We start from the raw sequence: 24,398 nt of genomic DNA, 5'->3' as shown, positions 1-24,398 counted from the left end.
GCATCATGTTCTTAAATGAAATAATGCTCACTAAAACTCGTTAATATTATGCTCCCGCAATGAGAATGTCAAAAATGAATGAAAAGATATTTTGTGCAAATTGTACAGTATTCTTGGGCAAAATTCTTTGTATTACTCACAAAAAGGCCAAAGAGATGCATTAACAGGAAGCTTATGAAGAAAATGTAAATAAATGAGTAAGAAAGGGAAATGGTCATGTTTATATGCATATGCTGTGTTATTTCAACAAAACCAAAACAAAACGTTTGTGGAAATACAAGTCTTTCCTTCAAATCTGTTGTTCAGAAAGAAATGAAGGAGAATTATTATGATTAGCTGGATTAGCTGGTTCCATTTATAATATTTTTGCATCTGTTTATATCTTGTACCCAGAATGTTGTTTGTTTATCTGTGTAATTACTTATTAGAAAGGGACGCGGGTGGCGCTGTGGGTAAAACCTCAGCGGCTAGGACTTGCCGATCGCATGGTCGGCGGTTCAAATCCCCGTGACGGGGTGAGCTCCCGTCGTTCGGTCCCAGCTCCTGCCCACCTAGCAGTTCGAAAGCACCCTTAAGTGCAAGTAGATAAATAGGGACCGCTTTCTAGCGGGAAGGTAAATGGCGTTTCCGTGTGCTGCTCTGTTGCCGGTTCGCCAGAGCAGCTTCGTCACGCTGGCCACGTGACCCGGAAGTGTCTGCGGACAGCGCCGGCTCCCGGCCTCTAGAGTGAGATGAGCGCACAACCCTAGAGTGTGGCAAGACTGGCCCGCACGGGCAGGGGTACCTTTACCTTTACCTTTTAACAAAAAGATAGCCATGTAAAAAATGACTTAAAATAATTTTAGTAAGATGACTGCATTCAGCCCATCAGCTACCTTGACATTTAACAGATTTTACCAAGCTGAGGTAAGGGGTAAGAGAAGGAATACATATCTCTGAGGTTAGGAAAAACCAGAAGGAAATGAGGAGTTACTTACAGCAGTGGTTTTCAAATTGTATTCCATGGAATCTTTGATTTCTTGGAAGCTTCAGCGATTCAGTGGCATAGTTCATATGAATGTTAAGCTACAAGTTGTGCCACAGACAATCAAACTATCATTGATGGCTTTCTTTTCCCAAACTTGTTTTGTTTTCCAGCTGCTCTTCCTTGTACTTTTATGGTCTAGCAGGTATCTGAGGTGGGGTGGCCAAACAAACCAAGTTTAAGGAAAGGTGCTGGATTTGTACCCTACGCCAAACCATAGTTACAAGAAACCAAGGTCCATAAACCAACAACAAATTATGGCTTTTGACTGTGGTTTGTTGGTCATAAACAAACCATTGCTAAGATACTGGGCAGGGTGAGGGTGGTTAAACAAACCATGGTTTAATAAACTACAGCTTAGCATTATGGGTTAACTAGGTCAATTATAGTGGATAAATTGACCTAAAAGAACATGTTACAATGTACCCTGGGCATGGAAGTCTTAATTCACACAGACATGCATGTTGCTTTGCATTTGTATACTTATTACATAATAAGCAGCTGAATGTATGAACTGACTTCACTGAAAAGCCTAGGAAAAGTCAGGTCACATCCAGCAACCCCCTACATACCTCTACTCAGAAACTGTTCCCTGTGCATTGTTTAGAAGTATACTGAAGGTTTCCACAGAATGCTCACAAAACGGAGATGTCAAAGTGAAAATTGTGCCATTTCTCAAGTTTTCAAAAACGCATGTACTTGATACTCTCACAGATTCCACGCCACAAGCACAACAGCAATTTAAAATGCTATTTGTGGAAATTGTAAAATGTTTCCTGACATCTGGATCGCCATCCGTTTTTATTACTGTTTTTATTACTGCACGTTCCATAATATTCTCACTTTTTAAGTTTTGACGACGACTGCTATGCTGCATCAGTATTTCAGTGGTCTGCTCTTCCAAATTTTCTGGTATGCAATCTTCCACCATTTGTGGTTTTCTTGAGCACTTACTAATAGTGGTATATGATTAAATTTATTACATTGTGGAATGTCATGATCAGTATGTGTGCTTCTTCCATGGGAAGCCACAAAGAAAGAAACTGGCTAAGTTTAAAAGGCAAATTAAATACTGTGTTCAAACATGCATGTTTTTAAAATATAAACTGTAATTTCATTGCTCTGTAAAAAAGAAGCAGTGCTAAATACACTGTATTAACCATTTGATGCGTTGGTGTACCTAAAAGCTGCATCAAAGTGAATGTGGGGAGTATAGTTGTGGGGCAAGGGAAGTAAATTAAGGCTTAAACATAATCATATACGCATCCTAATCTAACAAATAGATTTATGCTTAAATGTCAGAAAATACACATTTGGTTTCTGTACACTTGAACTGACTCCAGAACAGAGAAGTGAAAGGTATTAAAACCTCTCTAGGTTGGGGTAAGGTAATTAAAATTAAAAAAAAACCCCACCTCCTTACTTAAAAGCTGCTTATTTATTTTAATACTTTGACTGAAGGCACTGAAGACAGTTGATACAGAATGCCGGTTTGCTGGGATGTGAGCTGTGATTTACAAAACTCCTTAGATGATTTCTTGACTTGGCTTTTTTTTAGCATGTAGCTTAAAATTCCCCACACTAGGTCATTCAGCCCTCAAGCCACCAGAAAAATGAAGTTGCTGTTTAAAGGATGGCAGGCAACCAAGAGTTCAGACAGTTGCTATGAAGGATTAGTTGTGGGTTTTTCTCGCTGCCCTGCTACAAATGGCATCACAGCTCTATGTTCAAACATTATTAAATGAGAATGTTTTCTCTGGCACAGTCTGCTTCTCCCTACAGTTTATGCATTGAGATATATATATATATAGAGAGAGAGAGAGAGAGAGAGAGAGAGAGAGTGCAGCTTTACTTATAGCATACATTAAAACTTAAAATACATTTCCATCATACATTGCACTTCAGCTGTTTCGTCTCTTATTTTTATTTCTTTAAGTAGTAATGTACACAAAATGGTGGGGATGAATCCCTGAAGCATGAGGGGCGTGTTGAATTTTTCAACTTCCAAAAACGAGGGATGCAAAAAAGTTGTAACATGACTTGGGAACTCAGAATATATTTCGGTTAAATTAATATAATTTAGTCTGCTTGGTAAGTAAAACGTCTGCAAAATTCTGCAGAAATAATTTAAAATCATTGCCAAATACTTGTGGTTATATTACATTATATTTTAATATTTATATATTGTTATGATTTAGCGTTACCCGGCAGTTTCAGAAGGTAAAATTTAAATTCTTTGGTTTTTCTGAAAGCAGTTTATGTACTTCTTCATCAAACGTAGACTGGCCAAGCTAAATGTTGTCCAATCACAAAATTAAGAGCAGATTTGAATTCCTCACCCCGTCACGTGGATTCGAACCGCCGACCTTCCGATCAGCAAGCTCAAGAGGCTCAGTGGTTTAGACCACAGCACCACCTGTGTCACGACACCCAAAAACATATTTTAAGAGCCCTCACTGCAGAAATCTGCAAAAATTAAGTTCCACCCCCTAAAATGACACAGCCTATCAGCATCCCCAATCTCTGATGGAGCCCAGTTTATAGTATGAAGGAATTCACCGTCCGCTACAACGCCACGAACAGACACTGCTGTAAGAACACAAGATTCGGGTGGCAATGGGTTCAAGTTTCCAGCATCATGTTTTTAAGTTTCTTCGGCAATCATTGTGACACCCAGGACTCAGCTATACAGCTGCAAATAAAACACTTTAAGTGTGTTTTAAGTGCGATATACAATCTGACACTAGATGGCGATGGTGAGCCTTATGGAAAATTCAATGTATTTTAAAAAAAAACGCTTTAAAAGAAGCATTTTCAGAACAGTTTTTTATATGTGTGTAGATTCCACCCCAGTCTGCTTTACATATTGTACTGCTATCATCTTAATCCTGATTGAAAGGCTAGTCTAGCTGTATGTACAGAAGCACAGAGGCAAAGCACAAGCTAAATAGAGAATGCAAATCAGGGTGGATAAAAATAAATGATTTTTTAAAATCAGATTTTTAAAATAAAATGCTTTTGGAGAAAATTTCTTTCTAAAAATAGTTTTCTATTTCAGTTACATGGTAGTCCAAAGGCTATTCATCAGGAAATAAGGATTTGTTTTAAGTTTTTCATGTGTGGTAAAACTCAGTCTAAGGTGTGTTTTTTTTTTAAAAAAAACCCGTTTAACCACATCAGTTAACAAACATGGATACATATGCTATAATGTTATTGTTTTAGTTAAATAACTTGTTTAAATTGGTATTAAGGAAATGATTATTTTTTCTCCTTCCGATAAAGTACAGCAGAAAAGTTGTCCAAATATAGTTCACTTATTAAACCTCACAATAATTTCATAATTGTCTGTCAATGTATTTCTAATAGTATAACCAAATCAGTAATTTTTGATATAACTGTAAAAGCTATTCTGAAAATTTATTATTCCAAAAATGAAACCTTTATCTGGTTGTAAATGTTAAGATTATACCAGCAAGAATGAGTCTTTCTGTAAAAAAATAAATGATTTAAATCAAGTCTTACTGACTAGTGATTTAAATCGTAATTTAAATTGATTTGATTTAAATCAAAACCACCCTGATGCAAATTCATCTTGTGCATGTGGTTCCTCTCAGAACTGACAACTGGGAGAGGCCCTGTTTAGTTGGTAGTCTTCCCAAGCTCTGTGCCTTGAAATCCTTTAAATTAGAGATTCCAGGGGTTGAACCCATAACTTTCTGTATGCAGATCCTACGCTAACGTTCTACTGTAGGTGCAGCCTGTCTAAAAGTGGGACTTGCCTGCAGTCCTGGCTTCTTGGTTTGTGTTCTGTTAGATGGTCATTTTTCAGCAGCTCAAGGCCTCCATACACACTGCCCAGGCTTGCACCTCAGAGAGGTGACTTCAGTGCTTCTAATGCAGCAAAACAATGCAGGAGGAGCAGTTACAAGTTACCCGTTTCTGCAGCCACAGCTGGCGCTGTGATTCTCCCGCGGTTTGACTTCACACCCAGAGATGCTCTCCACCGTCTCTCAAGACAGACGGATGCCAACGACAGTCACCCAGAATACAAAATAATCAGATAAATCACACCTAGTCACTCATACATTGTAGAAAAAGGGCTGATAAATAATTCTTTAAGGCACTTTATTGTTTCAGGAAGCGGCACTTGGGTTGCCCGAATCAAAATCAGGCACAAAATACAGCACCAATCTCACAATGAACAGGGACCAAAACTAAAATGAAATGAAACAACATTCCTACTTTAGGCAACTCACAGTCTCTAGATAGCAGATGAAATGAAAGAGCAGGATGAGAGAAAGCTGGTTAATAATAAGAAAAAAATAACAAGCATAGTACCGTATCTTCTGAAAAGCCACACACCGAATATTTTGAAAGGTAAACTGAAATTAAGAAGAGTGTAAAAATATTTAGGAATCTCAGTGACTTTTCCGCTGATGTGATCAAAGAGTCACAAGATCTTAAACACCCCTCATTACTAAATTCATTTACAGTGGTACCTCTGGTCAAGTACTTAATTCGTTCCGAAGGTCTGTTCTTAACCTGAAACTGTTCTTAACCTGAAGCATCACTTTAGCTAATGGGGCCTCCCACTGCCGCCATGCCGCTGGAGCACGATTTCTGTTCTTATCCTGAAGCAAAGTTCTTAACCTGAAGCACTATTTCTGGGTTAGCGGAGTCTGAAACCTGAAGCAGAAGAGTTTGGATTTGATATCCCGTTTTATCACTCCCTTTAAGGAGTCTCAAAGTGGCTAACATTCTCCTTTCCTTTCCCTTCCTCCCCCACAACAAACACTCTGTGAGGTGAGTGGGGCTGAGAGAGTGTGACTGGCCCAAGGTCACCCAGCAGCTGCATGTGGAGGAGAGGAGACCCGAACCCGGTTCCCCAGATTACGAGTCTATCGCTCTTAACCACTACACCACACTGGCTCTATGTAAACCGAGGTACCACTGTATATCATGCAGACTACATGCTCTTCCCTTTCATCTTTCTGCAAGCTAGCAGTTAACAAACCAGTTTCCTCCCTGCAAATCTTTCATCTTTAACTGGCATATGAGCAGATATTCAACAGGTGAAGCTTACCCCTCCGTCATTGTATTTACACATCAGGAAATTTTTTGGTTGAATTCTGCAGTAACCTCGGCCAGAATAACTGTTGGAAATTCTAGCGGGAGCCCTCTGCAGATTAAGCAAGATTAATGTGTCTTTGAACAGTAACTAGAAATGATGTTTTACCGGAATGGGAGCTGAGCCCTTAATGCTACAGTGCCACACAGAGGAATGAGAATTACTTCTGCCTAGCTTAACATGTCTGATAGCCTGCATTCAAGGCTATAGTCAATATTAGTTCTACTTACAGCAGACCCACTGAAATCAATAGGTTAATTTCAATGGGTTCACGCTGTGTATTCCTTAGTTTCATTTCATCCTCAATCTCCAGCTCTAGTTGCACTCATCTTGTGGAGTAGTATTTCAGAACAGGTGCCAACAGTACTGATATTTCATCAGCAGGTAAAAACTTACATTCATTCAGCCTTCCTGGGCCTTTGATATTGCTTTATTGCTCCTTAGATATGGCAGGCATTTTATACTCTAAATGCCTACGGAAATTTGTTTTAGTGGATTGTCTTATGTTGTTATGCCTTACATCACCTTGGTAACCTCTGTTTGGAATGATTTATTTTAACAAATAATTAAGAAACAGACTCTACCAAAAGCACAGTTGCTGTTTCCTGAACCAGAGAATTCCATAAAGCACAGCAAAGTGATAATTTCACCAGCTGCAATTAAAAATATGTTAAATTGTTGTACTCTAATGCAACTTGTTTGCTGGGTTTTTGGTTTCTTTTTCTTTTCCATTTCCTCTTTAGCACATAAATTTGGGATAAAAAGGTAAAGGGACCCCTGACCATTAGGTCCAGTCGTGGCCAACTCTGGAGTTGCGGCGCTCATCTCGCTTTACTGGCCGAGGGAGCCGGCGTACAGCTTCCAGGTCATGTGGCCAGCATGACTAAGCTGCTTCTGGCGAACCAGAGCAACGCACGGAAACGCCGTTTACCTTCCTGCCGGAGTGGTACCTATTTATCTACTTGCACTTTGCCGTGCTTTCGAACTGCTAGGTTGGCAGGAGAAGGGACGGAGCAACAGGAGCTCACCCCATCGCGGGGATTCGAACCGCCAACCACCTGATCGGCAAGTCCTAGGCTCTGTGGTTTAACCTACAGCGCCACCCGTGTCCCTAAATCTGGGATAGCCAGACGCAACAGAGAACAAAGTTCCTATACCTTTTATCTCAAGATTAGGAGAGGAAATCTGTGCAGGTGATATTTGCATGATAAGCTACACCTTTTAATTTTTTATTATTATTAAATTTGTTAGTCCTTTTATCTTGCCCAAGGCAACCCAAAGTGACTTACAGCCAATCCACCAATGAACTCCCCCACCACATAGCGACATTAAAACCGGGGGGGGGGGGGGGGAGAAAAATAGCATTAGAAACCTCCCACTTGCTTCCAAAAGGCCACAGATAGTTGAAGGCCAAAGGCCTGGTTATAAAGGAAAAGTCTTGCCTGGCAGCTAAATGATGGTGCCAGGTGAACAGCCCTGGGGAAAGGATTCCACATATACCTGTTGAAATTCCTCTTCTACACAACTATTAAAGGTGCAGAATCCCAGTCCTCCTTTGTTTCTGACCACCCTACAAGCATTTCAAATATCAAGGTACAAAAAACAAAATGTTGCTTAGGCATGAGAGGTTCTGATGAAAGTGTTAATAGCTAAGCAGCTACCGTGGTACCTCTGGTGACGAACTTAATTCGTTACAGATGTCCGTTCTTAACCTGTAACCATTCTTAACCCTTTAGCTAATGGGGCCTCCCGCTGCCACTGCTGCACGATTTCTGTTCTCATCCTGAGGTAAAGTTCTTAACCCGAGGTACTACTTCTGGGTTAGCGGAGTTTGTAACCCGAAGTGTTGGTAACCCGAGGTACCACTGTATAATGGTTGTTCAACTGGCACTAGAAAAATGAGGGGACATGGGCCTAGATATATATACAAAAAAGCTCTGTACCCAGGCTTCCACTAGGAGGCACTGTTAGGTTTGCCAACCAGCCAGAAAAGAAGACTGGCCTGCTGCTGTGCCTTTTATAGCAGTTTGCAGAAATCAGTAGGTGGTGTTTTCAGAGTTTGGAGATAAACATTATCACCTAAAAATGCCTCTACATCAAGCTGGAGTTAAAGGCAGAGAAATAGGGGCTAGGGTTTTTTTTAAGTTAGCAACCCTGGGTGAATTTCCTACGTAGTTAAAGAAATAAAGTAAATCCACACACAATATTACAATAAATAAATGTTTGCACCGTAATAATTACGAGCATAGGTCTGTAACATGTTCCTCACTGAAGCATCAATAGGGAGAGGAGTTAGATAAATGGCATTGTTTCTGTAGGGAAACCTGCTAGGATAATTACTCCTAAACCCGTTGTTTGCTCTGCTGTACCCGAGTACTGAATTTGGTCCCATAGATGTAACTGATTTTCATTCCTTATTCAACAAGAATCACCATTCAAATAAATGGACAGGTATAATTAAGGCAAACCAGTCGTGCAAGTAAACAATTGTTTGCAGGACTAGATCCTAACGGAAGTTGCTCCTGCCACGATAGAGTCTAAACAACTCTTACCCATAAGGACAGATGTGTTTCTGTGCATTTGATCCATGAAAGACAGCTTGGTTCTAACTATGTTAATCTCCAGCAGCTAAGAAGGGCCAGCGTGGGATTTGTTTGTTAGTTCCCAAGCGGGGAGGAGAATGAGTTTTGGTGCTGTATACATCCTGTGAGGGGTGTGTGAGAGAGATGTATACATATGGCAAGTATGTCTACACATTCTGTCATTCTAGTCACACTCACTGCTCAGGATAAATAAGGTTAGCCACTCCTGGTTTAAACACAGTACGGTCACAATCTTGTTTTCTCCAGGGATCTCGCTAAGTCGATTTTTCTACTTCAAAGTACGTGCTTTCAGCTGAAGGGCGATTTGAGACTTCATAAACCATGGTTAATCTCAATCTCTAGCCGTGGTGCTCTCATGGTTTATCACAAACCATGGTTTATGAAGCTGGGAGTGTGTATCAGGATTCCATAGTACAGTGGTAGCTTGGTTTACGAACTCAATCGGTTCCAGAAGTCCGTTCTTAAACCGAAACTATTCTTAAACCGAGGTGTGCTTTCCCTAATGAGGCCTCCCGCTGCTGGTGCCCTTCCACCGTTCAGATTCCATTCTTAGACCAAGGTAAAGTTCTCAAACCAAGACACCATTTCCGGTTTTGTGGAGTTTGTAAACCAAATCGTTCTTAAACCAGACTGTTCTTAAACCGAGGTACCACTGTATGTTCTAATTCAGGCTGAATGTCAATCAACAAACCAGAATAAGCCACCGTGAGATTGAAGCAGTGGAGGGGTGATTGAGGAGGGCCTAGTTTATGGAAAGCCATGGTTTGACTGAGGTTATGAAGTGGCCCACTGTGTCAATTTGTCAGAATAAAAAAATAAAACTGCTACATGTAAAACAACATAGCATCCTTTCAATGCTACTCCTTTCTCATATTATTCGATTATATTCTATGAAAATAATGTTTGTGCTTCAACCAAGCTGCGATGAATTTGCTGAGCTAAATGAACAGAGGGGATCTTTGTGATAGCTCAAAAATAGCAACAATATTTTTTTAAAAAATCATGTTAAAGATGAAGGGGATACAGGTGCACAACATGACGGAAAACTCACAGGAGGATGCAAGTGGCAGATGAGCAAGTTTAGGAAATATCTGAGGTATTTTTAAACTCCTGAGTAAAGGTGACACATGGAGATATGAAGGAACAAGGGTGAGCAGTCACTTCTTAAATCTCTTTTGCCTTTTCAGTTGTTAAGAGTCACTGTGTTCCACCATCCACTTCCAAGAGTTCATCAAGGAATTCTACTACTTCACCCTAGAAGAGATTACAACAGAGGACAGGTTAATTCTGTGCCATGCAAACCTATAGAGATAATTCCTTTTTTTACAAGTATCAGGTAGAGTTGAAAATGTAGCCAGCTGAGCCTAGTTCAACAGGATAGAAGTTTCTCCTAATGAATAGCTCCCTTGCTTCTGATGATGGACCTGAGTGGATAATATTTTCCCAACCTTTAGGAATGAATGAATAAATAAAATTAATAAAATAACTTTCAAGATGGTGTGACTGACAGCTGGTCTTTGCGATGGATATGCCCTTTTACAATAGCCTACTGCTGAAAACAGAATTGCAGCTAATTCCTGGAAGCTGCAGACACAAAACACAGGATTATCCCGGCTTCCCATTGGAATCACTGGAATGCCAAGAGAGAGCAAAAAGGGCAATATTTGCATCTGTATTATAGACAGATACATAGATATAAGTTTTCACATTTTGGTTTATTTTATACCTGCAATTGCTTTTAATTGTTGCATATCTGGAACTGTTTTAACACTTTTTTTGTTTTATGGTTGTAGCTTTTTTTGTTTGTTTTATAATTGAATATGCTATAGTTGTAACCCACCCTGGTAAAGGGCAGCTAACAGTCTAATAAATAAAATGTTCATTCATTCATTCAATTTATAGGCCACTTCATATAAAAAGATCTCTAAGCAGTTTATAAAGTAAAAACCATACAATCACATGGCTGAATGAAATACGTATGATCAATATCACAATAAGACGGATGGAATGACATGCTGCTTTCACCACAAGCTTGTTGGCCCTTCGGTAAAAGTGCAAAGTGGTTTCAACAGCTTCTGGAACGACAACTGTTTGCTTTGCGTTCAGCTAACTTGAAACCTTTTAAGAAGTTAGGTCAATAAATATTCTCATCGCCAAATATTATTTACCAAAACTAAGCCGTTTGCCGTAACAGAAGCGGCCTTCCTAACGCTGCAGGCACGCATAAATATTTGTGGAAAGAGAGATTACAGTGAAAATAATGAAGCTTTTTTCAAACTAGTGAAAATAAGCACTCACGTTCTCATTCGGCAACTTTGATTTGTGCAAAGGTAAAAACAATCGCTTGTTTTTTTGCACGACTTTAGGAATTCTACAGGAATTTCTCATAAGATGCTCTTGCAATTCTGTACCTGTAATGCAGTTTTTCCTGGTGCGACTGATCAGGGGAACCAGTGTTCCAGTCGAACCAATAACTGGGTCGCTACATTCTTAGCAATGTAAGCACTAATGTAAAAAATCAGAGCAGAACAACCCATTGACACTGGGATATCGCTTGTTCTGAGCTGGACAAATCAGGATGATACAGATAGGAGGGTTTGCTGAGGACCCGAAATGCGAACAGCTTGATAGTGAGGATCCTGAGTGGGGGGACCTCTCTCGCTTCACCTGTCTCTGCAAGGAGAGCCACAAGCCCTGCCTCCCACTCCCTAGCTCTGCCACCTAACCTGGCATCATCAGACATTGGGAACAGCTCTGCCTCTCTGGCCCTGCCAGCTTCTGGCCCTTGTCAGCTAAACCCAGGAAGTGCCAAAGGAGAACAGAAGGCTCTGCCTGCTAGGCGTAGTAAGAGACTGCAGAAAGTTGAGGCTACCCCATTACTATATATAGAATAACAAAGGTGTGTGCCAGTCGGATCCATGTCTAAAGCATTGGGAGTTTGATCACCTGCCTTTGCTGTAGTTGTACTTGGAATGAGTATGTGTATTGCCTGCAGTGCACATGATTTGCGTATCTTTCATAGCAATCTAAACATTAAAGCCTTTCGAAAGAATCCTCCTTTGAGTCTTTGTTCTCCAGCAAATGCGAGCACTGCTAGACAACCCTGTTTTTCCTCTTTTCCCTGTAACGTTTAAGTACAGTTACCTGTGTCATTTCCTCATATTTTCTTGACTGCAGCAGCTATTAATATACGGAAGCAGGGAAACGCATTATGTGACAATGTAAAAACATAGGCAATTCTGCCAAAACTTTACGGAGAGGAGGTCCTGAATTCAAGGGCAGGCCTGTGTGAAGCGTAAGGTCTAGTCCTGCCTTCAGAAATTAAAAGTTTTCCAACAAAAATACTGTATTTAGTTGGGATCTGTTGCTTTGTAAAACAGTTTCTCTGCTCCATATATTTTCATAAATATAAAGGGTGAGTACTTTAAAAGAGGTCCAGTGGATACAGAGTACAGTGGTACCTCAGGTTAAGTACTTAATTTGTTCCGGAGGTCTGTTCTTAACCTGAAACTGTTCTTAACCTGAAGCACCACTTTAGCTAATGGGGCCTCCTACTGCCGCCAGAGCACAATTTCTGTTCTCATCCTGAAGCAAAGTTCTTAACCGGAGGTACTATTTCTGGGTTAGCAGAGTCTGTAACCTGAAGCGTATGTAACCTGAGGTACCACTGTACACATGTTCCACGGGGCCTCTTTTAAAAGACTCACCCTGTATATTCTGGGCCACAGATAGTATCTAGATGAAAATGCTACTTTTGATTCATTGATATGGTAGTAGAATCAATCCCACTCCCTCATTAAAGGATGAGAATTTGCCATCATTTTCCCATTAGCACTTTCATGATGACGCAACACCACCCCTCTCTTGGGAATGCAGAATGGAAACCGAGTAAGTAATTTGCAACGAGCCAGCAAATACTTCACAAGTATCGACTGCAGAAAAACAGCAAAGCCAAATTTGCTTGGTGCCGATTGGCCAGCCATTTATATCAATCACAAAGTCGTTTCACCCCACTCAGAGTAGCCGCAATGCTACACTGTGCAGGTAACAGTGCAGGAACACAAAGGGAAGAACACACACTACAAACCAAAAGCACACTGGTCAGTTAACCTTCGGCATGGGGTGGTGGACAGCATTGGTTCTGGACACTCTAAGTGTGCCATTACAGGAACAGAAAGTACCCTGGAGCAAAAAATACTAGGCCTGTTCCCAATGTGGATTGGCTGATGGGGGGACAACGACGACACAGTAGTCCAGGATGATGTGCAGGTCCCTATTCACAGAGAGTGGATGCACATCACTGATGTGTGTGGTGATGGTGAAGAGAGTGTCTGCTGATAGTGATTCTCTTGCTGGTGGTAGTTGGTGTATGGCCCTGAATTGACAGGTTCTGGGAGCAGAAATGGGCCAGCCATCTACCTGCCCCCCAGAGCCATCCCATCTTCTACCTGGGCAGCAGGTAGCAGCTATGCCACTCTAGGCTGGCCCTGGGGTGGGTTAGAATTGCTCAGACACAGCCAGGTGAGTGGTATTTATGAGCCTAGACCATGGGTAGGCAAACTGAGGCCCCGGGGCCGGATCCGGCCCAATCGCCTTCTAAATCCGGCCTGCGGACGATCCAGGAATCAGCATGTTTTCACATGAGTAGAATGTATCCTTCTATTTAAAATGCATCTCTGGGTTACTTGAGGAGCCGGCCTTGTGTTTTTACATGAGCAGAATGTGTGCTTTTATTTAAAATTCAACTCTGGGTTATTTGTGGGGCATAGGAATTCATTCATTATTATTTTTTCAAAATATAGTCCGGCCCCCCACAAGATTTGAGGGACAGTGGACCGGCCCCCTGCTGGAAAAGTTTGCTGTCCCCTGGCCTAGACTATGCCTCAGTTCCTCTTCTCACAGGCATTGCTACCAAGCTGGTGAAAAACCCCACACTCCGTTGTCAACCTGAGTGCATGTGGAAATTGCTTTTCTTACACCAAACCTGAAACTCTGATTGCTTCCACCTACTCCCCAAAATGCCAAAAATACTATGCAAATCAGGACGAATGCGCAATTTTAGCTAAATGACAACTGCGCTAGCTTTTTAGTGAAGCGAGTGCTACTGAAACAAAGATGAAAGTCCGTGTCTCACAGGATCCCATATAGGGATGCTGGGCACCAGTTAGGATAGGGCCCCCTGGCATGCCATGAGATGCTGCAAACATGGCCCTATAGACAAACACTGTCCTTGCTGATTCATCTCATCGGCAGAGCCACTGAGGAGACTAATGGAGAGGGAGAATTAGATGACAGGGAGTCTGGTTCCATTGCCATGGCAACAGAGACATTTCCTCCTCTGCTAGGATGCCTGGATAACTCAGGTGGGGAGGGGAGTCTGCCAAGCCTATAACCAGTTGTTCATAAGCCAGCCAGGCACAGGCGAATTTTTCCTTATCTGGAGATACAACAAAAGTGTCACACGCTTAGTTTCTGCATGTCAGGCTGCTTTTGTCAGGTCCCAGGTCGCAAGGTGGTTAGATTGGTCTCAACTAGGGCCAGGGCCTTTTCAGCACTGGCCCCGACTTGGTGGAACGCTCTGTCACAAGAGACTAGGGCCCTGCGGGACTTGACATCTTTCCACAGGGCCTGCAAGACAGAGCTGTTCCGCCTGGCCTTTGGTTTGGACTCAGTCTGACCCTTATGTTTCTCTCCCCTTATGGTCTTGATCTATGGGCTACTTTTAAAATGAGACTGCATTTTAAATTGCATTTTAACCTGTATTTTAAATTGGTTTGTTCCCCCCCCCCCATTATGTTTTTACTGTAATTTTACTGGTGTTAGCCGCCCTGAGCCCGGCTCTGGCCGGGGAGGGTGGGGTATAAATAAAAATTGTTCTTCTTGTTGTTGTTATTTGAAAGCAAAACAAACTAAAAAAAGAAACAACCCTACTATCACATTACAACTGGCCTGAAATATCCTTAAGCCACATTAACTTTTACTTAAGAAAATGGTATTGCGCTACTCGACTTACTTCATCATCATCCATCACGTGCTCTTTAGCAAATTCATACATTTCCCTCTGAAGTGTTGTTATGTTGTAATACCGAACAGCTTCCTAGAAAAAGAAGGGCGAAATTCCATGTCACATTAACAGCAGAACAGTGCCTAAAAGCTCCTTTTTAGCACAGCCTCATGCATTGCATGGAAGAAACGTTTCTTACAGAGTCATAGAACCGTAAGAGTTGGAAAGGACCACGAGGGTCATCTAGTCCAACCCTCTGCAATGCAGGAATCTTTTTGCCCAACGTGGGGCTTGAACCCACGGCTCTGGGAATAAGAATTTCATGCTCTACCAACTGAGCTATCTTTTCCCAGCACATATAGTACCCTTGATGACTATCCCAGAGAAGGCTCTACAATTTTGGGGCTAGCCTGGTTTCCCCTCTCCCCGAAGAAGCCTTTACAGTGGACGCTCGGGCTGCGAACGTGATCCGTGCGGGAGGCACGTTCACAACCCGCAGCGTTCGCAACCCGCAGCGCTGCATTAGCACACGTGTGGGTCGCGATTTAGTTCTTCTGCACATGTGTGAGCGCCGAAACCCAGAAGTAACCCGTTCCGGTACAGTGGTACCTCGGGTTAAGAACTTAATTTGTTCCGGAGGTCCGTTCTTAACCTGAAACTGTTCTTAACCTGAGGTACCACTTTAGCTAATGGGGCCTCCCACTGCTGCCGCGCCACCGCTGCGTGATTTCTGTTCTCATCCTGAAGCAAAGTTCTTAACCTGAGGTACTATTTCTGGGTTAGCGGAGTCTGTAACCTGAAGCGTCTGTAACCTGAAGTGTTTGTAACCCGAGGTACCACTGTACTTCTGGGTTCGGCACGGTGCGCAACCTGAAAACGCGCAACCAGAAGCGTCTGTAACCCGAGGTATGACTGTACCTCTTTTCAGCAAGACAGCGTTTTGCTGGCCTTTTCTACAGGAAAAGCCAGCAGGGAGCTTGGTGGCTTGGATACTCCAAGGCACCTCAATTTCAAGCAGTCAAGGAAGCTCCTTACCAGCCCCTTCTCTAAGAAAGCTGGCAGGGAGCATGTTGGGCACCCTTGCCTCTTGAGCAGCTACAGAAGCGATTTGATCCACCATGAAGCTGGAAGGCATTCTCACGCAACTATTGGGACAGACCCCACCCACCCGCACAGCTTCAAAGTCGGAAGGAAGGTTGGTTGCTCCTCACAAAGGCAATGGCACAGCTCCCATGGCAAGCATAAAGACTGAACATGTTGAAGCATAACTATCGAAAAGGCTGCAAGGCTGAATGCACCGACTGTGACCGGTTCAACAGTTCAACTTACAGGTCTAGGCTGGAAGTCTTCATCTGTGAGTCCCCATTTGTCTTTATGGTACTGATAATAGACTAGATTCTGTTTCATCACTCCGTCCGTCTGGTCAAAGAGCAGGTAGCTAACAACGCACGAGGCGGCATTTCTCAGATCGTTCACTGAATGAAGATTAAACAAAAGAGTCAGCTTCTCAGGAGACCGTTAGGAAACAGCTGTTGCTTCTTGCAATCTGAGCATGCAATATTTCTTAATTCGTAAAATCTGTATGCGTGGCAAGCCTCAAAATCAGAATGCAAGGATTTGTCTTCCTTTCCCTTCTTTCTTGTGTATGCAGTTAGAGATAGTGGTAAACTCTTTTCTCAGAAAGCGTTAATTCCCATTCTTTGTGTATTATGTGTGCCAGAAATGGGAAAAAAGAGCCTTTCTGCTTCCAGTTTTGCAAATCTAAAAATAATTAGCAAAGCCAGGCCTTGGTGAGGACTTTCAAGGTCCTGTGCAGATGCTGGACACCTATTTTAAATATATTATAATGATGCTAAGAAGCAGCTTTGCTAGCACAGCTTTTCTTCTCCAGTGAAGAGAAACCTTTTAAATAAGTGAAATGGGCATATCTGTTTTTTAAAAGATAGAACCAAGCCCAATTTCAGGAGAGCGCAAAACCTCTTACTTACGTTTATAATAGGCAAACTGCAAGTAGTGATACATAGTTGCTACAAATTTCTCCACAACATAGCCTCCTATGACTGGCGTGAGATCAATTTCGCACTTCAGTTTGCACTCCAGAACTTCAATGTAGTGATCTGAAGAAGAATGCACACACGTTCTGAGCATTACACAGTTGTTTCTTTAATTCAGTTTAGCAGCCGGCAGTCCTGCTGTAGAAATCTGTGCGCTGAATTTCAAGAGTCTTCTGCTACTTTAGCTCCAAGATCAATGCATACATTTTTCAGCATGCAGGAAGAAACCCCTAACAGAGAACTATTTTATAATAAAAAGTTGCATACTGTTCCCAGTAAAAAATTCACTTGATTGTAGTGCCACCTACAGTAATTGCTAATTTATTGCTAAATCCTGATATTAACATCTTGGCGTTCCATGGCTTTGTTTACTAATTGGGGTGGGAGGATAAAATAGGCTATCATTCTGTTTAGCCATAGAGAGTATTCTAAAAAGCAGCTAGGTAAAGGTAAAGGTAAAGGGACCCCTGACCATCAGGTCCAGTCGTGCCCAACTCTGGGGTTGTGGCACTCATCTTGCTTTATTGGCCGAGGAAGCCGGCATACAGCTTCCGGGTCATGTGGCCAGCATGATTAAGCCGCTTCTGGCGTACCAGAGCAGCGCACGGAAATGCCGTTTACCTTCCCGCCGGAGTGGTACCTATTTATCTACTTGCATTTTGACGTGCTCTCGAACTGCTAGGTTGGCAGGAGCTGGGACTGAGCAACGGGAGCTCACCCCATAGCGGGAATTCAAACCCCAACCTTCTGATCGGCAAGTCCTAGGGTCTGTGGTTTAACCCACAGCGCCACTCGCGTCCCTAAAAAGCAGCTACATGTTATCTAAAGTGTCAATGCAGGGTTGCTGCTTCTGTTTTTTAAAATAGGAAAGTCATCTCCAGGCAAAGTAGGCAGGGGCTGCTTAAGCCTTTCTCAGTCCATTGATTGACCATCTGTATCAACCTTCATATGGCTCTTCTTCACAAAGGTTAGGCTATGTATTGAACTGTAAGGGAAAAGCCATGGGGGTAGAATATCTTGGGGGAAGGATTAAACCTTCCCCCTGCATTTGCACATACCACAACAGGGCTGGGAAATTTTGGGCTCCACAGTCTAGATCAGCCTCAGGTGCCAAATCTGACAGATGGATGTATCCCTCTTCCATTTAAACATGGGACTGAGAAGGCAGGCAGTGGCAGGGTGGAGCAATATTTAAAGGATGGGGTAGGTGGCTTCAAAGAGCACCTTGCAGCTTTAAGACAGTACCCATGCTCCCAAGGGGAACCTGGAGACTGTCTTAGAGTGCTTTGCAAAATCACCTTTTGAAGCAGCCTCCCTACCCCTCCTTTAAGCTATCTGGCAGACAGCAGTGAGGGTGGGAGTCTCCCCCATCACTCTGATGTTTAAGGTAGAATGGGTGGCTGTTTCAAATAGCACTTTTGCTGCACTTCTCCTTTAAGTGGGCAAGGGTCAGCAGTAATGTGGCAGTTTCAATTATATTGATCAGAAAACAATGAAAGGTTTGCTACTAATTTCAGTCAATGACTGATTTCCCAGATTAATTTCCTGGGTGCAAAAACTTACTAAATTCAGATTTACAGACATTAAACCACTTGCTGTGTGGTCATCTGCTAGTCTTGCATGACATCACAAAATTTGTTTATCTACAGAATCGTAGGACACAGGGCAACAAGATATGCATGTGTTAGGGGAACACCTATCAAAGAAAACAAAACATGATGCATTGAATGTTTATTATGATGTATTATGCAGAAAGGTGATTTAATATAACTCTGAAACACACATTCTATCCATTTTCCCATAGTTAATATTTCCCATAGTTACCCATCTATATGATCATCTGGAAAACGAGCATGTAGATTTGACACCACCTGCTATGTTATGAATTCTCTCTCTCTCGCTCCCTCCTTCCACAGCAATCTCCTACTGTTTAAACACACACCTCTGACAGCTAGCATTATCAGAAAGGACATCCACAAACAGCACATGTCAAGTAAAATTATTTTAGGAGACCAAGGTATCCTTCAAGAACCCCTTCCCAAATGCTGGAACCCAGCTCAACACCTACCTGCTATGGACAGATAGAACTCTTTAAAATCCGTGATCTCCCGGGAGCCTTCACAGGCAGCTATGCAATCATCATAGGCTTTGTAGAAATCAGGAATTGCCAGCTCCATGTCTGTGATGCAAGTCCTCCAATTTTCTCCATTGTAGGCCTTTACTGCCCTGATAAAGAGATTCTGAGGAGACCGGGGGGGGGGGGAGGGAATGTAAGGAAGTAGCATAGGTTTGATTTGACTTGATTCAAGGCTGCATTGCTGTGTCAAAATGGACAGCAGTCCTGGATGGTTAAGTCCAGTTGAAGGCGACTATAGGGTTGTGGTGCTCATTTCGCTTTCAGGCTGAGGGAGCCAGCGTTTGTCCACAGAAAACTTTCCGGGTCATGTGGCCAGCATGACTAAACTGCTTCTGGCGCAACGGGACACTGTGGTGAATGCCATAGTGCACGGAAACGCCGTTTACCTTCCCGCCACAGCGGTACCTATTTATCTACTTGCACTGGTGTGCTTTCGAACTGCTAGGTTGGCAGGAGCTGGGACAGAGCTTGCCGATTTGAACCGCCAACCTTCCAGTCAGCAAACCCAAGAGGCTCTGTGGTTTAGACCACAGCGCCACCTCTTCCTAGTTTCATTGCCAGTCCTTTTTTAGCTGCATCCTCGAAGATACATTCTCCAATTCAATGTGACCCAGTTCACACATAATGCTAAGCCAACCATGGATTAGCGTGAACAAGCAAAGCTGCAGGTTCCCAGAGAGAAGACTGGGGCTACAGCACTCCTCTTCTGAGCCTGGTGCTGAAACACTCTGTGGGGCTAAGCTATGGTTTGGCTTGATGTTATGTCTGAACCCAGACTCATGGTTTGCCTCACTCCAGACAAACCGCGAGCTGTAGCCACAGTTTCTTCTTGGTTTACCATTCACGCTTTGTCTGGGGGAAACAAACCATGAGTTTGGGTTTGGAGCAATGCTAAGCCAAACCATGGTTTAGCCCTGAATGGCGTGTCAGCAGCAGGACCAGGGTACAGAGCACACCAGCTGTGTGTGGTGGTGCAGAGCAAAGGGAGGAAAGACTTTCTCCTACTCTCCTATTTATTCTCCTCTTCTCTGTAAGTGGCAGCAGGATCTTAGGACTGGCGTGAGTTGTGAAGGGATGAGGCAATATGGGCAAACTGTGTGGGGATGGGGATTGGCAATGGGGCGGCAGCAGTGGATAGGCAAGATGTGGGGTTTGAAGGAGCTGTAAGGGGATTGGGGGGGTGAGGCGTAGAGGATTGTTGAGCAAAGCAAGTAGGGGTGACAGCCCCTAGTCTATATAATAACCCAAACCCTCATTTTCTTCAATCTCCCTATTCACTCTGCCACAACTTTTTTTCAGCTGTCACTTTCCAACAGACTCTCTTGCAACTCCTCCCAAGATTTTAAAACCGCTTTCGATACTTCAGTTCAAAACTGTTACTTTTGCCAAACAGGTACATGATTCTAAGTTATTTTCCCACGAATACAATACTCCCACAAATAAAATGTTAAATATTTGAGCTTGCTCGGTCTGCTCATATGTAGTCATGCACAATAAATGCAAAGAGTTCCATGAGCAAATATAGTATCTAAAGCATTTGTCTTTGTGAGATAGGGTGCAATCCAATCTGAAAGTCGTACTGTTCGGTGGGATATGAGCAATGCCTACGTTCTCTTGCATTAGCACAACACTTCAACAGCGGATAAGAAGTGATGTTCTACTAAGAAATTGGGCAGAGAAAGGAATATTGTGCAGAAGGAGCAGACGAATGGCTAATATGATTGGGACCCTATAAACAATGACAGAATCTAGCCCGCTCCTTACATTGGTACAGTGCTGAGCACTGAATTCTTTAAGATTTATTTCCAGGTAAGCATAGTTAAGACTGAGCTGTAAGAGGCACAGCAATAGAACGGAAAACTATAGGTAAAGTAAAATTAGGAGAACAAACAGACCTCAGCTTCTGGGTTGTTGCTTTTTACAGAGCTCTTCAGGAACATAAATAGGAGGGGGAACATACCTCATATGATTTCATTTCCAAATCTTTAATATGGTCCTCAGCATCAGGCATGCTTTTGTAGTATGCCATATTCCTTTTCATCATCTCATCTTCAGGATGTTTCAGGAGAAATGTGTGTGCTGCTGCAATGGCTTTTGGGAAGTTGTTTGCCTAGCCAAAAAGGAACAAGAAAGAGAGACTTCTGAAACCATCACTTACATTTTATAATCTTTTCTCCTAGAGCCTTGATTTCATGGCGTTGTTCTCAAGAAGACCAATGTCACGAGCCTAGGTGCCAACTCCTAAGGGTCAATGACCCTTCAGTTTTCAATAAATTAAAAGGTGCCGTGGGCTTTGAAGACACTTGAACCCAGGATGAAAGGGAGAAACGTGCCTAGAGGGAAGGCACACTTGGGTGATCAACTCCCACCCGGAAACCTATGTCCCTACTGTGGAGGGATGTGTGGATCCAGAATTGGCCTCCACAGTCACTTACGGACCCACTGATAAAACCTTGTTTATGGAGGACAATCTTACTCGGCTACGAATGATTGCCAAAGAGAAGAAGTAATTTAAAACTAATAAAATTTATTATCGACATATCTATGATGTCTTGATGATTCTTCTGGAAATGTATTATAGGAAACTTTATGGGAAATTTTGGGAAGCTTTAAAATACTGATAATACTGATGTAACCATTGTTCGGAGCTTCATCTTTGTGGCAGTGGGAAGTCTTGTTGCAACAATAAAGATCAGGCTTACTGGCCACTGTTTTGCTTCTATCTCCTGGCTGAAGTCTCTCCCCCCAACCTGAACCTATGGGATCCAATTGCTCAAAAATCGGATTTTAAAAAATTTAAATCGGATTTTAAAAAATTTAAATCAGATTTTTAAATTAAAATGCTTTTGGAGGAAAAACCTTTCTAAATATAGTTTTGTACTTAAGTTACATGATAGTCCAAAGGCTATTCATCAGGAAATAAGGATTTGTTTTATGTTTTTCATGTGTGCTAAAACTCAGTCTAAGGTTTTGTTTTTTTTAAAAAACCGTTTGACCACATGAGTTAACAAACATGGATACATATGCTATAATGTTATTGTTTTAGTTAAATAAATCATTTAAATCATTATTAAGGAAATGATTATTTTTCACTTTCCGATAAAGTGCAGCAGAAAAGTTGCCCAAATATAAACTGTTAACTTATGAAACCTCACTATAATTTCATAATTACCTGTCTATGTATTTCTAACTAGTACAGTGGTACCTCGGGTTAAGTACTTAATTCGTTCCGGAGGTCCGTTCTTACCCTGAAACTGTTCTTAACCTGAAGCACCACTTTACCTAATGGGGCCTCCTGCTGCCGCCGGAGCACGATATCTGTTCTCATCCTGAAGCAAAGTTCTTAACCCGAGGTAAAATTTCTGGGTTAACGGAGTCTGTAACCTGAAGCGTATGTAACCTGAGGTACCACTTTATAACCAAATCAGTAATTTTTGATGTGACGGTAAAAACGACTCTGAAAATTTATCATTCCAAAAATGAAAAACCTTCCTCTGGTGGTTGCAAATATTAAGATTATACCAGCAGGAATGTGTCTTTCTGTTAAATCAAGTCTTACCGACTAGTGATTTAAATCGTGATTTAAAATCGTGATTTAAATCGGGTTTGATTTCAATCGAATCCACCCTGGTTCCCACAGCCCGGGCCCCTCGCTCCGAGGACGCGCTACCTTGAAGTAGGCGAACTGCAGGAACTTGTAGGGCTCCCGCTGCTGGAACTCGGCCAGCACCTCCCGGCTGGGCTGCGACTGGCGGAAGGCCGGCAGGCCCTGCTTGCAGCGCTTGAGGCACTGCGCGCGGCGCAGCAGGTCGCCGAAGAAGCGCAGCTCCGCGAAGCCCTCGAAGCGCCCGGGCTCGCCGCCGCCGCCAGCGGCCTCATAGTCCCGGGCTCGGGCCGAGCTGCAGTTGACGTGGCAGAAGGCCTCGCTGTCCCTCAGCAAGCGGTGCAGCCTCAGGCTGACCTCGAGGTAGCTGACGCTCTCGGGCCACTTCTCGGCGCCGTACTGGTCCAGGCCGTAGCGGTAGGCCGACTCCAAGGGCATCAGCTCGTCGCGGGGGAAGCTGCGGAAGCTGTAGCGCTCGAATTGCGCCCGGCAGCCCGGAGCGCGCAAGCAAAGCAGCAGCAGCAGCAGCAACAGCGCCGGCGCCGTCAGAAGCAGAAGCGGCGGCCGCCGCGCGCAAACGAGGCGCCACATCTCCCTCCTTGAAGGCGCCGGACACCACGTCGCAAAAAGAAGGGGGGAAATTGGCGAAGAGGAGGAGGAGATGGCGACGCTTCTCTCCCACCAATTCGGAGGGACCAGGCGGGGAGAGAGAGGTCTCCTCCTCCTGCCCCGCTGAGGGGCGGCGACGAGGGGCGAAGGGAAGTCGCTTCCTCAGGGAAGGGCAATATATAGATATTTATTTATTTATTTGGTTTTTCACATTAAAGTTTCACAATCACATATCCAACCAACATACAGCATTAAAAACAAGATTCCAAAGAATCTCCTGGACTTCCCTCCTCCCCTTCGCGGGTCTCTTGCACATCATTTCCTCCTGCGTCTTTTATAACACTCCGAATCTTTTACATCTCCGTTATATCCAAAATTCACCATTAAACAACAAGGGTTATTCCAATCCTACTAATGGTTTTTGCTGCTTATGATTGTGTTTAAGATAAATGATAAATTCTCCCCCATTCCTTATCATAGCTGTCAACATTTTCCTTTTTTTTAAGGGCAATTCCCTTATTCCAAATTGGATTCCTTGCAAGAAAAGGGAAAAGTTGACAGCTATGTTCCTTATTAAATTTTTGGTCTTCCTGATTTCTGATTCTTCCAGGTCATTTTTGCCATTTTGGCATAATCCATCAAGTTAATCTGCCATTCTTCTCCAGTTGGGACTTTATCTTCTTTCCATCTCTGGGAAGTGCTGTTAAAGCGCAGCCACTTCGGGCTGAACCGACGTTCCCAACTCACTCGACATTTTGACTGCGGACATTAAGAATGCTTAGGTTTCAGTGTAGTAATGTTTAGCTGTCTAAGAGGCATGTAGCCTAGGAGAGCACCTCTGTGGATTTCTGCAGAAGGCCCTGTGAAGTGTTCATCCTGGTGTGCAGTGGGTATGTTTGGTAATCAAGGATTGTTCAGTTACTTCCGGATTTGGAAGCCTTTGAATCAAATCAAGAATACACTATAGCTGAGTTTCTAGACTGGTGACCAGATGTGGCTGCCAGGACCATATAACACCGGTCCTAGAGGATCTTCATTGCCTCTCAGTGCATTTCCAAGCACAATTCAAAGTGTTGGTGCTGACCTTGAAAGCCCTAAATGGCCTCAGCCCAGTATACCTGAAGGAGCGTCTCCACCCATTGTTCAGTCCGGACACTGAGGTCCAGCTCCAAGGGACTTCTGACGGTTCCCTCACTGTGAGAAGTGAGGTTACAGGCAGTGGTGTCCAAACGTTT

The 24,398-nt window shown here is 43.0% G+C and overlaps 1 protein-coding gene across 1 annotated transcript; it reads right to left on the bottom strand.

Annotated features, from left to right (window-relative positions):
• Positions 1–6,682: 6,682 nt before the first annotated feature.
• On the bottom strand, positions 6,683–23,178 carry CRTAP (cartilage associated protein). The gene is made up of 8 exons (XM_053410398.1): positions 22,621–23,178; positions 20,911–21,060; positions 18,882–19,053; positions 16,748–16,876; positions 16,089–16,234; positions 14,769–14,852; positions 8,081–10,009; positions 6,683–6,889 (listed from the first exon to the last, which is right to left on the bottom strand). Exons 1-7 carry the CDS (start codon positions 23,143–23,145, stop codon positions 9,953–9,955), a joined length of 1,263 nt encoding a protein of 420 aa, XP_053266373.1. The 5' UTR covers positions 23,146–23,178; the 3' UTR covers positions 6,683–6,889; positions 8,081–9,952.
• Positions 23,179–24,398: the final 1,220 nt, after the last annotated feature.

Source organism: Podarcis raffonei, chromosome 12 (assembly GCF_027172205.1).
Source record: "Podarcis raffonei isolate rPodRaf1 chromosome 12, rPodRaf1.pri, whole genome shotgun sequence".
NCBI lineage: Eukaryota > Metazoa > Chordata > Lepidosauria > Squamata > Lacertidae > Podarcis > Podarcis raffonei.
This window is presented reverse-complemented; position numbering and strand designations above follow the sequence as displayed.

Coding starts and splice junctions, on each gene's coding strand:
- CRTAP (XM_053410398.1), bottom strand. CDS start 23,145: ATGTGGCGCCTCGTTTGCGCGCGGCGGCCGCCGCTTCTGCTTCTGACG. Junction 14,853..16,088: donor AAGACTTCCAGCCTAGACCT/GTAAGTTGAACT, acceptor TTCTTTTTCTAG/GAAGCTGTTCGGTATTACAA. Junction 10,010..14,768: donor ACGTGATGGATGATGATGAA/GTAAGTCGAGTA, acceptor AATCTCTTCTAG/GGTGAAGTAGTAGAATTCCT.